The sequence below is a fragment of the Gadus macrocephalus genome, chromosome 8, assembly GCF_031168955.1.
Source record: "Gadus macrocephalus chromosome 8, ASM3116895v1".
NCBI lineage: Eukaryota > Metazoa > Chordata > Actinopteri > Gadiformes > Gadidae > Gadus > Gadus macrocephalus.
This window is the reverse complement of record NC_082389.1, coordinates 10,177,364-10,192,781: the sequence shown is the minus strand read 5'-3', so window position 1 is coordinate 10,192,781 and position 15,418 is coordinate 10,177,364. Positions and strand designations below refer to the sequence as shown.

At 48.6% G+C, this 15,418-nt stretch overlaps 1 protein-coding gene and 1 long non-coding RNA gene across 6 annotated transcripts in view; one reads left to right on the top strand and one right to left on the bottom strand.

The window, feature by feature from the left end:
• The window catches only part of LOC132462950 (uncharacterized), a 5,983-nt gene extending 3,599 nt beyond the window's left edge, over nt 1-2,384 (bottom strand). The window contains exon 1 of the long non-coding RNA XR_009526936.1: nt 2,263-2,384. This is a non-coding gene — a long non-coding RNA (uncharacterized LOC132462950). The remainder of the gene's footprint in view (nt 1-2,262) is intronic.
• The window catches only part of esyt2a (extended synaptotagmin-like protein 2a), a 32,018-nt gene continuing 18,917 nt past the window's right edge, over nt 2,318-15,418 (top strand). For 2 of the 5 annotated variants that reach the window (XM_060058721.1, XM_060058720.1), the window contains exons 1-6: nt 2,375-2,535; nt 2,821-3,201; nt 10,035-10,076; nt 10,508-10,642; nt 11,964-12,040; nt 12,991-13,063. In XM_060058721.1, coding sequence (XP_059914704.1) covers nt 2,839-3,201; nt 10,035-10,076; nt 10,508-10,642; nt 11,964-12,040; nt 12,991-13,063 — 690 coding nt within the window. In that variant the 5' untranslated portion in view covers nt 2,375-2,535; nt 2,821-2,838. Of the gene's footprint in view, nt 2,536-2,820; nt 3,202-10,034; nt 10,077-10,507; nt 10,643-11,963; nt 12,041-12,990; nt 13,064-15,418 lie in introns of all 5 variants that reach the window. The other 3 variants (XM_060058723.1, XM_060058719.1, XM_060058722.1) reach the window with 3 other exon arrangements.

The window sequence follows — 15,418 nt, the reverse complement described above, 5'->3', positions numbered from 1 at the left end:
GAGAGAGAGAGAGAGAGAGAGAGAGAGAGAGAGAGAGAGAGAGAGAGAGAGAGAGAGAGAGAGAGAGAGAGAGAGAGAGAGGCAGAGAGAGAGCCGGGGCCCCGCGTCCGGTTCGGGGCTATCTGAAGCGCTCTGAAAGTCCAGGCTGCGGGCGCAACACAAACAGATCCATGATTTATGCTCAGACCCTCCCCGGGGGATCTGGGCATAAATCATGGATCTGTCTGATAAAGCAGCTCTCTGGGATGAACATGAGCTCCGTAACCAGCCGGTCCTGAGGAGAGGAACACTATATAGGCTACCGGGACGAGCTAAGTCAGTGACACGGTTATGAATAGTCATGAAAGAAGGGGCACGGGCCCGGGGGGCTCTTATTGTGAAAAGACTGCATGTTTTATGGATGTCAACATTTAGTATTTTGTTTTTTAATATTTCAGCAGCAGTAATGAAGTCTCCTGCGGCTCCCCGGCTCTGGTTGGTTTTTGAGACGCTGGACGATGAGGTGAACCGCGGTGAGTTAAACTTACGGTTGATCTTCAAACTGGAGGCCCATGTTATTTTTTGAATTCATACCAGACACATGTCGGAAAGCTTCATAGGATAATATAACTATATCCGATCTTTAGAAATGAGAGTTAAAAGACCAACTAGGCGACATTTAACTCACACCTCCCACCCAGCCGCCCACTGGTTTGCGTTGCTGTTGGTTAAACAATGATCAGAGACCACACCCACCCACAACCAATCAACCAATCTGCCATCACACAATCAACCAGTCCTGCTATCAGGCATCACGTTCAGACGCAGCAGCAGGACCGAAACAGACCGAGGATCCGCTAGTCAGACACAGGAAAAACACGCGCACACACACACACACACACACACGCACACGCACACGCACACGCACACGCACACGCACACGCACACGCACACACACACACACACACACACACACACACACACACACACACACACTTTTATGTCTTTCTTTTGGTAATTCTAATCTAAGGTAACAATGCCCTCTGGCGGTAAAATATGATTACTGCCTTCCAACGCGACACCAAAACAGTTGAGAACCACTGTAAGCAGTAGTAGTAGTGGTAGTAGTAGTAGTAGTAGTAGTAGTAGTATTAGTAGTAGTAGTATAGTAGTTGTAGTAGTTATAGTAGTAGTAGTTATTATAGTAGTACATTATTAGTAGTAGCCTAGTAGTTACAGTAGGTGTAGTAGTAGTAGTGGTAGTAGTTATAGTAGTAGTAGAATAGTAGTTGTAGTAGTTGTATAGTAGTTGTAGTTATAGTAGCAGTAGTAGTTATAGTCGTAGTAGTAATAGTAGTAGTAGTAGAAGAAGTTATAGTAGTAGTGGTATAGTAGTATTAGTAGTTATAGTAGCAGTAGGAGTAGTAGTAGTACTTTTAGTAGTAGTAGCATAAGTAATATAGTAGTAGTACTTTTAGTAGTAGTAGCAGTAGTAATATAGTAGTAGCAGTAATAGTAGTAGTTATAGTCATAGTAGTAGTATAGTAGTAGTAGTATTAGTTATAGTAGTAGTAGTAGTGGTTGTACAACCCAGTCTCAAGGAAATTCTCAGGACATTTAATCTATTCATTCGTGATCTGGGACACGTAATTTTTTTTTTTTCGTAACAAAAGCACAAATTTCTAACAACATGACAGCTTTTGGCCAACCATTTCTACGTTCACCCTTGATTCTGAGAAATTGTGATAATAGACGGATATATTTAATGCAGGTGCGCTGCTCTGTAGGCAAACCGTGACGGAAAAAAAAAGGTAGCTGCTTCATCTCTTCTTTTTAGAATGAGTTAGAAATTTGTGCTTTTGGCACGAAAAAATTGAAATTACGTTCTCCATATCACGAATGAATAGATTAAATGACTTGGCGTGACAGTGTCACGTATTTCCGTGAGACTGGGTTGAGTTGTAGTATAGTAGGTGTAGATATAGTAGTAGCATAGTAGTAGCAGTAGTTATAGTAGTAGTAGTTAAAGTAGTAGTAGTATGGTAGTAGATATAGTAGAGTATTAGTAGTAGCAGTAGTAGTAGCTATAGTAGTAGCAGTAGAAGTATAGTCGTTTTAGTATTGTTTTGTGTCCTACCCTATGCTACTCTTCCTATGTTTTTTGGTTTTGCTATATTTGATGTTATATTATTATTATATTTGATTATTTTTTTAGCAAATTTTATCGTGTCTTTTTATATTCTATTGTATTATTCTATCGTCTGTCTAGATTCATACATTTACCTAGAGATACGATGCTTTTCGCCACCGGGGGGCGCCTGGAGCCCTCCCCAGTAAGTTGACCTCTTCCTCGGCGATGACTGTTTCCTGTGGGCCGGAGGAGCCTGGAGGGGGCCGGTCCTCTGCGCCTTCCGCCGCCCCGCTGAGTGCGTGTCAGGCGGGCGGAGCAGCTCACAGCCAGGCAGACTCCCGGAGGAAGAGAGCAGCGGTCGGGGTAATGCAGAGGACGGGACGGTGATTGGTCTTCCGCAGAGGACGTGGCAGCAGACGGATTCGGTGAGCGGCTTGTCGTCGTCGTGTTTTGCCGGGGAGCGGGCGGATAAATTGGGGTATTAGTTGGGCTTTGACCGGGAGAGCAGCCGGAGTCCGCGGGGAGTCGAGGACTGCCCGCGGAGCGTCCGCCGCGGGTGTTGAATCATTCAATCCCTCCGCGGAGTTGACTAAACCCTGAACTAACCTGGGACAGACCCATACTGGTCTCACGGTCCACAAATACAAGTTCAAAAACACGAACTTCAAAACTCGCTGCTGTTTGTAACTCGCTGGTGTTGATGTTTTCAGAAGTTGTTGACAGCGGAAATGAGCAGGACTGAAGCGCCAGGGTCCACCGGCCCCCCGGGTAGCGGACCCCAGCCCCCGGGCAGCCCGCTGGGTCCGCCGGCCCCCTTGGACATGGACGACGAGCCCCAGTCGTCGCTGATGGAAGTCTCCCAGATGTGGACTAACTTTGGACGGACGTTTCTCCTCATCTTCCCCATCTACGTGCTGGGGTACCTGGAGTTCAGCTTTAGCTGGGTTCTGGTGGCACTCGCCGCGTTCTTCTGGTGGAGGAAGAACCATGGGATGAAGAACTACCGGATTAACCGAGCGCTGGCCTTCCTGCAGCCGGGGGAGGCGGTGGAGAAACGCACTCGGCTGCCCACCGCGGACCTCCCTCCCTGGGTAAGACTCCTTTGAGGGCGGCCAACTGCTACACGTTGATAGTCTGACGTCTGGTAGTCTGAGCCTGCCTCCTACGGCAATTTTACCTCTAACCCTCTGTACTGTCTAAACCTTACCTGCTCCTTAATGACCTGTCTCTGTAGTGTCTATCCCCCCCATGCTCATTAATGAACTGTCTATGTAATGTCTAACCCCTACATGCTCCTTAATGTCTCTGGATTCACTGTGGGTGAAAGCGTCTGATTAAAGACTCTCTTCATTAGTTCCCTCTTCCTCCCTATTCATTGTTCCATTATTCTAAGGACCTTAACCCTGCCCCCCAGCCTGAGGGTCTCCCCCAGCCTGGCTGCGGGTCTCCCCCAGTGGGGGTCAGGTCTCCCCCAGTGGGGGTTAGGTCTCCCCCCCGCCTGGCTGACAGTCTCCCTAGCGGGGGGGCAGGTCTCCCCCAGCCTGGCTGACGGTCTCCCCCAGCCGGGGGTCAGGTCTCCCCCAGCGGGGGGTCAGGGCTGTAGGAGACAGCGTTCCGTGGCGGTGTCTGTGGGAGCGGGGGCTCCTGGTAAGGTAGAGGAGGAATGCTCTGGAAGGTCGACCTCTCTCAGTACACAGGCCGGTGGGCCTCCGCTCGCAGCGCCAGAGCTCTGCAGCAGAGTGGTGTCACGGTTCGCGGTTTGCGTTTACTGTTGGCTGTTCTTGTGCAGTTGATAATCTGAATAGTCAACAGTTGAGTCGTCTCGCCTGAAATATATTCTGGAACACGAAAACGTCATGAAACAAACTAGAAAGTTAAAGAAAGTTACAGTTAGCTCATTCACTGAACAGCAGGTATCATATTTATCAGTTACAGTTAGACTATTTCACAGTAATAATAATAATAATAATTGATCAGTTTTTTATAGCGCTTTTCTAAGTACTCAAAGACGCGTATAGCATGTTTCATATATATATATATATATATATATATATATATATATATATATATCCGTTACAGTTGGCTCATCCACTGTATATCATGTTTCATGGATTGTATTAATAACATCTAAACACGGTATCTCTGACAGCTTCCTGCCCTTATTTTGAAGAATGTTATGACAGCAGCGAGAGTTTCATAGTTTCAGGAAAACACAACGACTGGCGTGTGAAGGTTAGCCTTGCTGTGGTGGGCTGCTAGCACCTTGCTACCACAAGCTAGACGTGTGTGTGTGTGTGTGTGTGTGTGTGTGTGTGTGTGTGTGTGTGTGTGTGTGTGTGTGTGTGTGTGTGTGTGTGTGTGTGTGTGTGTGTGTGTGTGTGTGTGTGTGTGTGTGTGTGTGTGTGTGTGTGTGTGTGTGTGTGTTTGTGTGTGTGTGCATTCAGGACATAGTTCAGTAGGATGGATAAGGTTTCAGTGAACATCGGGATCACTGTTTAATTCCCCCCCTCACCCTGGGCGTGACCTCTTGAACCCTGTCCCCCAGACCTCCTCAGCTGTCGGTTGAAACTCGTTGGAAACTCACTCTGGCTGTAATTGATCCTCAGAGGGTTGCTGGTTCAACACCCTACTGTCTTCTCCTCGTAAGTACTTGCTTGTTCCTCCTAGTTCTCCTCCTCCACCTCCTGTTGATATCAGGAGGAGGAGTTGATAGAGAACGAGGAGGAGGGAGGGAGGAGGGTTTGTGGAGAAGGAGGAGGAGGAGGTCATGAAGGTAGAGGAAGAGTTGAAGAAGTAGGTGGAGGAGGTGGAGGCAGATGAGGAGGTGATAGAGGAGGAGGAGGAGGAGGAGGACAGGAGAGGGTAAAGCTCCAGAGGTCGTTGAGCTCTCTCGGGGGGGCAGCAGAGGAGCTGATAACGTTTGGTTCAGAGGCCTTACGAGACTAACGGTACGACCCAGTGACTCAGGGTCGGAGGTCAGCGGTGGTGAGCAGGAGGCGGGGGGGGGTCTGGCGCTCTGGCGTGGGGTCGTTGTGGTGGTGGTGGTGGTGGTGATCTCGTCAGACGGGGCCTCTGTTAATCTCGTCACGGTCCCAGTGAGACGCCCACCTCCCGGGGAGCCTCAGCTCGGACTGAGCCATGAGACGTTGTCACCGTTCCTTCAGAGGGAGACGCTTCCAAGATGGAGACGCTGCTTTTATCTCCACGTCCCGCGAGGGAGGGCACAGGCTTCCCCTCCCTAAAGAACCCGGGAGCCCCCCCCCCCTTCTCTTCTTTTGCTACGACAACTCGACGATGGTCCGAGATGTCCGCATAGCAACCCCCCCCTCCCCCCATCATCCACCCCGTCGTAACAAGTGGAGAAGGCCGCAGCACGGGAACCCGCGTTACGATAGGATGAATGACAGGACGGGGGCGGGCCGGGAGGGTAGCCTAGTGTTGAACCTGCTTATCCCCTCGTCGATTGAAAACAGTCCTTAGCATGGTGTAGCATCGTATCCTAGTCATCTTTAGTACTTAGCATGGTGTAGCATCTTATCCTAGCTATCTTTAGTACTTAGCATGGTGTAGCATCGTATCCTAGCTATCTTTAGTACTTAGCATGGTGTAGCATCGTATCCTAGTCATCTTTAGTACTTAGCATGGTGTAGCATCGTATCCTAGTTATCTTTAGTACTTAGCATGGTGTAGCATCGTATCCTAGTCATCTTTAGTACTTAGCATGGTGTAGCATCGTATCCTAGTCATCTTTAGTACTTAGCATGGTGTAGCATCTTATCCTAGCTATCTTTAGTACTTAGCATGGTGTAGCATCGTATCCTAGTTATCTTTAGTATTTAGCATGGTGTAGCATCTTATCCTAACTATCTTTAGTACTTAGCATGGTGTAGCATCGTATCCTAGCTATCTTTAGTACTTAGCATGGTGTAGCATCTTATCCTAGCTATCTTTAGTACTTAGCATGGTGTAGCATCTTATCCTAGCTATCTTTAGTACTTAGCATTGTGTAGCATCTTATCTTAGCTATCTTTATTGTATACGGGGAATGGGTTAACCTAGTGATTGTTAGCACTTGATTCTATGAACATCTTTACTGAACCGACAGCGATATATTGTTTCTCTTTCTTCTGACAAATGGTCTTATTGTAAGTCGCTTTGGATAATAACGTCTGATAAACGCCCTGAATGTAAACGATTGAATAGCTCCATGATTGGTTTGGAGTCGACCAGACCAGTGTCTGTCAGCCCTCAACAACAGACCCCTGGGTTCTGGGAACACTGGATTCTGGGTCTGATCCCCGATGTCTGGTCTGTAGGCCTCGTGGAGCTCGCTGACCTCTGACCCCTGCTCCTTGGTGACCTGTCTCTGACCTCCCTAGAGGTCTCCGGAGGAGTAAATACCTCCATCCAGCGTGACGGTCGGCCGCCCCAGGAGTGAGGCTGGGTGCGCAGGGTGGCAGCCGGCCGAGGGAGAGCAGGGTGAGGCGTCTGTTTGGTTCTCTCTCGTCATGATCTGGTTCGGCGGGTGCTTCCTGGTTTGGTGATCCCGGGGCCTCTGATTGGTCGGGACGCGTCAGGTGCCCCCATGGCATTGGAGCATCAGAGCAGAACAAAGATTAGGCTTCAGGAAACGTTTTGTCAGTGAGTGACAAAACACCTCAACCTCCAGCAGACTCAGAGGTCTGTAACACGACACCCGGCAGGCAGTTAGAGTCTGGAGATTAGCACTCAGGTGTGCCCGTAAAAACCTGCATACTACGCAAACTCTCACTCTCTCTTGCTCTCTCTGACTCATACAATTTTCCTCTCTCCCTATCTCTCTTGTTTTCTTTCTCTTAGATCGAGTTATCTCTCTTATTGTTTTTCTCCCTCCCTCTTTTTTTGCTCTCTGCCTCTTTCTCATACTATTTCTCTCTCTCTCTCTCTCTCTCTCTCTCTCTCTCTCTCTCTCTCTCTCTCTCTCTCTCTCTCTCTCTCTCTCTTTTTCCCCCTGTCCTCACAAGACTTGTGTATGTGTGTCATGCTCTCTCTGAAGTTCTAAAGGTGTGAGCACTACTTGGGGCGTGGTCCCCTCGAGGGGCGTGGTTCCCTCGAGGGGTCGATGAATGACAGCTCTGTGTGCAGAAACCAAAAGTGCTTTTGTTCCTTTCTTTGACGTCACCGAGCGACGGGAACAAGAAACATCACTACAGACTGCGGCCGGCTGGGTCAGGGTTAGGGTTTACGGGGTAGGTTAGGGTTAGGGTTTACAGGGTAGGTTATGGTTAGGGTTTACAGGGTAGGTTATGGTTAGGGTTACAGGGGTAGGAGCGGGTTGGATGTGTGCCTCCCTTCTGGAATACTCCTGATGGTGACCAGCCATCTATGAGGGATCTCTTAATCCAGAAAACACACACACACACAGACAGAAAGAGAGATTTAGCTAAGGAAGCTTTTACCGAAATATCTCTCTCTCTCTGTGTGTGTGTGTGTGTGTGTGTGTGTGTGTGTGTGTGTGTGTGTGTGTGTGTGTGTGTGTGTGTGTGTGTGTGTGTGTGTGTGTGTGTGTGTGTGTGTGTGTGTGTGTGTGTGTGTGTGTGTGTGTTGCTCGTCTTCCCTACAAGGCGCTGGTTCGATGCTGAGTCATAGTATTGTACTGACTCACCGTTCTACCCTCCGCACACCAGCCAGCACATCCACCTCCCTTCCTGCTTCCTGTCAGCTCAGTCTTGGTCTGCTGTGATTGGTTGAACACCCTCTGAGTATCGACCACAGCTGCCAGAGCTCTGCTCTCTCTCTACATAAAACAACATCACTTCACCAAACCCTCTCTTCCTCTGAACAACATCCCATCACCAAACCCTCTGAACAACATCCTATCAACAAACCCTCTCTTCCTCTGAACAACATCTCATCACCAAACCCTCTGTTCCTCTGAACAACATCTCATCACCAATCCCTCTGTTCCTCTGAACAACATCTCATCACCAAACCCTCTGTTCCTCTGAACAACATCTCATCACCAAACCCTCTGTTCCTCTGAACAACATCTCATCACCAAACCCTCTGTTCCTCTGAACAACATCTCATCACCAAACCCTCTGTTCCTCTGAACAACATCTCATCACCAAACCCTCTGTTCCTCTGAACAACATCTCATCACCAATCCCTCTGTGAGTCCGGCCCCCTTCAGATATTCTTCTGAGCGCTTGAAGCCGCCCGTTCCTCTGGCTTGAGGTTCTAGACATGAGGGACCGCTCGGACGCGGTCCAGAACAGCTACTCTCTTCCCCCATCAGCCCCACCACGGCCCCCCAGAAGAGGTTCTCGTCCACGTAGAACTCTAGCGGGCCGGTTCGGCAGAAATTGAGTAAATGGTGGAACGGTTGTGGACTGGTCAGTGGAACCGGAGTGGAAGCAGAACCCGGTGTGCGGTTCTCTGTGGGGGAGAGGGAGGGAGAGCTGATGGGTTCTGCAGGCCGGTGTCCTCATCAGGGTCAGACGGTACCTCCTCCTGCTCTTGTTCTGACCTCATCCCCTGAGTCGGGTCCATGTTGTGGTGATGGAGGACGAGGGGAGTAAGACTGGTGGGTTTCAGTGAGACGGGTGGGTTTCAGTGAGACGGGGGGGTTTCAGTGAGACGGGGGGGTTTCAGTGAGACGGGGGGGGTTTCAGTGATACAGGACCGTCAGTACACCACGCTGATCAACCCATTAAGATCTTCTCAGTTTCCAGCTGAAGGGGTCTGGGTTCGATCCCCAATGTCCAGTCTACCTGTCGGCCTCCTGTGACCTGAAACCTACCTGCTCCTCAATGACCTGTCTCTGTACTGTCTAACCCCTACCTGCTCCTCAATGACCTGTCTCTGTACTGTCTAACCCCTACCTGCTCCTTAATGACCTGTCTCTGTACTGTCTAACCCCTACCTGCTCCTTAGTGACCTGTCTCTGTACTGTCTAACCCCTACCTGCTCCTTAATGACCTGTCTCTGTACTGTCTAACCCCTACCTGCTCCTTAATGACCTGTCTCTGTACTGTCTAACCCCTACCTGCTCCTTAATGACCTGTCTCTGTACTGTCTAACCCCTACCTGCTCCTTAATGAACTGTCTCTGTACTGTCTAACCCCTACCTGCTCCTTAATGACCTGTCTTACGGTATAACCCCTACCTGCTCCTTAATGACCTGTCTCTGTACTGTCTAACCCTTACCTGCTCCTTAATGACCTGTCTTACGGTATAACCCCTACCTGCTCCTTAATGTCTGTTAAATGACTAGAGAGTAGCTAGCTTATGGAAGACTTGTCCTGTAGCTGTGGGTACAGTTTCCTGTTACCTGTTTCCTGTTTGCGCTGAAGGAAACTAAACCAACCAAGAGAAGACAGTCAAGTCCCGGTGGTTAACGTGGTTAAAGTGTTAACGACCTGGTTAACGTGTTAACGTGTTAAACTGTTAACTAGAGCCTGGCCGATAAAGGATTTTTAAGGCCGATACCGATACAAGTATTTGGTGATTAAAAAATCAGATATTCCGATATATCGGCCTATATATATTTAAAAAAGAAATTCCAGAAATGCGTAACAAAACATAAACAGATTTCCCTAACATTGCTTATTTGTAGTTATTTATGAGTCCTCACTAAAATAATAAGGTAATGCAGTTTAAAAATAAACTTTATTTTATTGTTTTATTGTCAGAAAAGTAGAAAAGTAAAAATCAAAATTTATTAAAGTTGTGATAAATAAAATGTATAAAAATGCAAACTTAAGATGAAACTCAAAGTCCTTTGAACAAAAACACAGTAACCAAAAAAATATGAATAATTAATCGGCCGATACCGATAACTTGGAAAATATATATATATCGGTATATATATACCAATATATCGGTCGGGCTCTACTGTTAACATGTTGATGTTTTTTCTCCTTCTCCTGTCTTCTTTCTCTAGGTCCATTTCCCAGACGTGGAGCGAGTGGAGTGGCTGAACAAGGTACTCAACTCACAGAAGCCCCTCCTACTTCCTCTCACGACACCCACACCCACCCACCCTACAGAACCCCTCCCACTTTAACTTCAAACCACGCCCACATCCATCCAGCCTACAAAACCACTCCCACTTTATATTAAACACCCACCCACCTATCCTACACAACTCCTCCCACTTTGTGTTCAAACCCTGCCCACACCCACCTTACCTCAAAAACCACACTCTCCCAATCCACGCAATCCCTCCCACTTCCTCGTTAAAGCCCGCCCATACCAACACAAACTACCTGACTCCACCAACTTCTCCTCTGGTTCAAACCCAGTCAATTTATTACAAATCAATATATCAGTTGAACTAGTCGTTCTTTACTTCTCTCTCTCTCTCTCGCTCTCTCTTTCCCCAACCCCCCCCCCCCCCCCCCCCCACCCAAACAGACGGTGAAGCAAATGTGGCCGTTCATCTGTCAGTTTGTGGACAAGCTGTTCCGGGAGACGATCGAGCCGGCGGTGCAGAGCGCTAACCCCCACCTCAGCTCCTTCTGCTTCACCAAGATCGACCTGGGGGACAAGGTAGCTACCGCTAACAGCGCTAGCGCTAGCATGGCACAGCTAACGGAGCTACCACTTGCCCGCCATAAGGCTAGCCCGGCATAGCTAACGGCTCTACCGCTAGCCCGCCATAGCTAAGACCCGCCTGCAAGCTACAAACCATGACCGCTTACCACCATCAGTGTCGCCAAAGAGACGGATTGGAGATCTTCCAGATGTCCACTTAGAAGAAGCTACCACTGCTTACTACCAGTATTTCGATTTTAATCAGACCCTTACTTACTTTTCCCTGTCAACAATTCCAATACTTGTGATGTAATACAATCATCATTTCCATAAATGATACCAGTTGTGTAGGAGGGGGGAGGGGGGGGGCGGCGTCCGTCTGTGTTTGGTTTGCATGTCAGGTGACTTCTGAGCAGCCATGAGCTCCAGGGTTTTGGTTAACAAATGCTAGCATGGGCGTGACATTAGCTGTGGACCCTCCTCCATGTTGGTCTCCTGGCAGCGTCCAGGGGGCACGGGGGGGGGGCAGCGTCCCCCCAGGGTCCAGCAGTCTGAGGGGGCTGTTCTGTGCCCCCTCTACTCATCTTCATCTAGGGCGTTTAGCAGACGCTTTTATCCAAAGCGACTTACAACAAGTACATTGGTAAGAAGAAAGTTAAACAACAATATATTGCGTTCGGTACAGTGAGGATGTTCATAGAACCAAGTGCCAAGCACTAACAATCACTAGGTTAACCCGTTCCCCGGGTTAACGGGTCCGGACCCGCCCCTGAGGACCGCCCGCTCAGCGTCCTCCCTCCGGTTGGTTGGAGGGGGTCAAGGGGAGACCTCCTTCTGTAGAGCATTCCTCCGTGCCCTCCTTCAGAAGGACTGGACTGCATTTATACAGCGCTGTTCTAACCGGTGGCCACTCAAAGCGATCAAGCGTCAGTACTGCCTTACATCCACCCATTCATGCACACATTCACCCGTCAACGGCGGTGTCAGCCAGGCAGGGCGACAGCCAGCTGGTCAGCAGCAGTCAGGGTGGGCCGTCTCGCTCAGGGACACCTCGACACTGTAGCTAGGAGGAGCCGGGGATCGAACTAGCAACCTTCCGGTTACCAGCCAACCCGCTTCACCTCCTGGGCCTCGTGCTGCCCCTTTAGGGTCTGGGTTCGCTCCTCGGGGCCGTCTCCTAGGCTGTCTGGGATCCTCCGTTAGCACGATGGTTGGCCTCTGACCTCTACGGCTCGGTGGTGAACACAGGGAACTGCTGGTGTCCCAGTCTGCAGAGAGAGACTTATTGATTGAGTTATTGATCTGATCGACTGAGTGATCCTTTATTGATCTGCAGGCTATCAGGGTGAACGGAGTGAAGGTGTACACAGAGAACGTGGACAAGAGGCAGATCATCATGGACCTGCAGATCAGGTACACACACACACACACACACACACACACACACACACACACACACACACACACACACACACACACACACACACACACACACACACACACACACACACACACACACACACATATGCACACACAAGCACGCACGCATGCATGCATGCACGCACACATATAAACACACACACACACGCTGACACATACACACCCACACTGACGCATCTACACACCCACACTAACACGTATACACACCCGCACAGACACATGTACACACACACACTGACACATATACACACCCCGAAGACACATGTACACACACACACTGACACGTATACACACGCACACACACCTTCATGTATTTCCGTCCAGGCGGCACCAGCTGCTCTTTATCATTGTTGGTCTGTTTGTGGTTCCATTGTGGGTCTGTTTGTGGTTCCATTGTTGGTCTGTTTGTGGTTCCATTGTTGGTCTGTTTGTGGTTCCATTGTTGGTCTGTTTGTGGTTCCATTGTTGGTCTGTTTGTGGTCCCATTGTTGGTCTGTTTGTGGTCCCATTGTTGGTCTGTTTGTGGTCCCATTGTTGGTCTGTTTGTGGTCCCATTGTTGGTCTGTTTGTGGTCCCATTGTTGGTCTGTTTGTGGTCCCATTGTTGGTCTGTTTGTGGTTCCATTGTTGGTCTGTTTGTGGTTCCATTGTTGGTCTGTTTGTGGTTCCATTGTTGGTCTGTTTGTGGTCCCATTGTTGGTCTGTTTGTGGTTCCATTGTTGGTCTGTTTGTGGTCCCATTGTTGGTCTGTTTGTGGTTCCATTGTTGGTCTGTTTGTGGTTCCATTGTTGGTCTGTTTGTGGTTCCATTGTTGGTCTGTTTGTGGTTCCATTGTTGGTCTGTTTGTGGTTCCATTGTTGGTCTGTTTGTTTATCCATTGTTGGTCTGTTTGTTGTTCCATTGTTGGTCTGTTTGTCGTTCCAGTTTCGTGGGGAACACGGAGATCGACGTGGACATCAAGAAGTACTACTGCCGGGCCGGGATCAAGAGCATACAGGTATGCAGCATAGCATTAGCATAGCTGTAGCATTAAGAGCATACCGGTATGGTAGCATAGCATTAGCATAGCTATAGCAGTAAGAGCATACAGGTATGCAGCATAGCATTAGCGTAGCTGTAGCATTAAGAGCATACCGGTATGGTAGCATAGCATTAGCATAGCTATAGCAGTAAGAGCATACAGGTATGCAGCATAGCAACATCGTAGCTGTAGCATTAAGAGCATACCGGTATGGTAGCATAGCATTGGCATAGCTGTAGCATTAAGAGCATACCGGTATGGTAGCATGGCATTAGCATAGCTGTAGCATTAAGAGCATACAGGTATGGTAGCATAGCATTAGCATTGCTATAGCAGTAAGAGTATACAGGTATGGTATCATAGCATTAGCATAGCTGTAGCATTAACTGGAGTATACCGGTATGGCCGCTAGCTGTAACATAACATTAAAATGGCTATAGCATTAAGAGTATACAGCCGCTGCTCTGAGCCCCAGGGGGCTGATAAAAAGGTCAAAGGTCAACTGCTGTACTGTTGGCACAAGATCAGGTCATGTTTACTGAAGGGAGAGGGAAGAGGGAGTGGAAGAGAGAGGGGGGAGAGAGAGAGGAGAGGGTGAGAGGGGGAGGGAGAGAGGGAGGGAGGGAGAGTGAGAGCCTACTGTTTAATTGAAAAGTATTTTAGATGCTATCCAGGCCAGATGATAAAGATAGATCTTAATGAACCTAAATGTCTCCGTTCTGCCGTCTCCTCCCAGAGGAGGAGGAGGAGGAGGACTGTGTTGGTTGTTCAGAGTCTTCATCGGTCTTCTCCTGGTGCTCCTCACAGACCATCAGAGCCCCACTGGGGACCAGCCCTTAGGTCTTCTTCACTCTGGGACCCAGCCGGGGTTTAGGGGTCTTTATCTGCTATGGTGTTATAATGTCTTTATCTGGTATGGTGTTATAATGTCTTTATCTGGTAGTGTTATAATGTCTTTATCTGGTATGGTGTTATAATGTCTTTATCTGCTATGGTGTTATAATGTCTTTATCTGGTATGGTGTTATAATGTCTTTATCTGGTGTTATAATGTCTATCTGGTAGTGTTATAATGTCTTTATCTGCTATGGTGTTATAATGTCTTTATCTGGTATGGTGTTATAATGTCTTTATCTGGTGTTATAATGTCTATCTGGTATAGTGTTATAATGTCTTTATCTGGTATGGTGTGTTATAGTGTCTTTGTCTGTGTATGGTGTGTTATAGTGTCTTTGTCTGGGTATGGTGTGTTATAGTGACCCTCTGATTCTCGAGGTTCTAAAGGTTGGTTCTAGCCCCTCTCTCCTGCTCTCTGCTCTGTTGACCATCGGTCGGTCTGTGTGCAGCCCGCCTGTGTGTTGAGGGGTAGTGTTGTGTTCGACTGTACGTAACCAACGGTAACCAGCGTGGACCAGACAGGGAGCTGGTCTTTCACCTCGCTCTGGGCTGATGGGCAGACTGTGTTTGATTACTCTGGTCGGTAACCTAATATGGCGGTGCAGACAGACGTCTGCGACGGTGACTCATTCTCTCCCCCGTGCCGGCCAAACCACCAGGAATCTGGAGGCTCCACCGAAGACGGGATGTTTTTTCAGAACGTTCTGCCTCTGCCGGGAAAGTGGCAGTAAATAAGATAATGAACCCAGATGGTATCTCGAGGTCGATTAGTTTGGAATGGGTCTTTATTGCTCGTGTGGAATGCTGCATAACCCCCAAAAATTAAACCACACCCCCTACACATTAGACCACACCCCCTACACATTGGAACACAACCCCTACACATTAGACTACACCCACTACACATTAGACTCCACTCCCTACACATTAGACCACGCCCCGTACACATTAGACCAGGCCACATACACATTAGACCACAACCCCTACACATTAGACCACACCCTCTATACGTTAGGCCCCATCCCCTACACATTATAACACACCCCCTAACATCAGACTCCGCCCCTAACATCAGACCCCAACCCCCGACCCTAACATCAGACCCCGCCCCTATCATCAGACCACACCCCTAACATCAGACCAGTGTTTGTTCCCTGTGGTACCAGACGATTACGAGAATCGTTTTTCTATGATTTATGCTCCCATATGAGGTGTTCTGCGAAAGGTCTGGATGACCTGTTGTGGAACACCTAAAGGTCAAAGGTTCGGAAATGCACCGTCAGACCCCACTATGTAAGAGATAATGTATAGAACGCCGGTCATTATCCGGAAAATAAGCCCCGACAGGGCGAACAGGACACCGACGCACAGCGGAGGTGTCTTGCTTCGCCCTGAAGGGGCTTATTTTCGATAATGACCGGTGACGTTCTATACA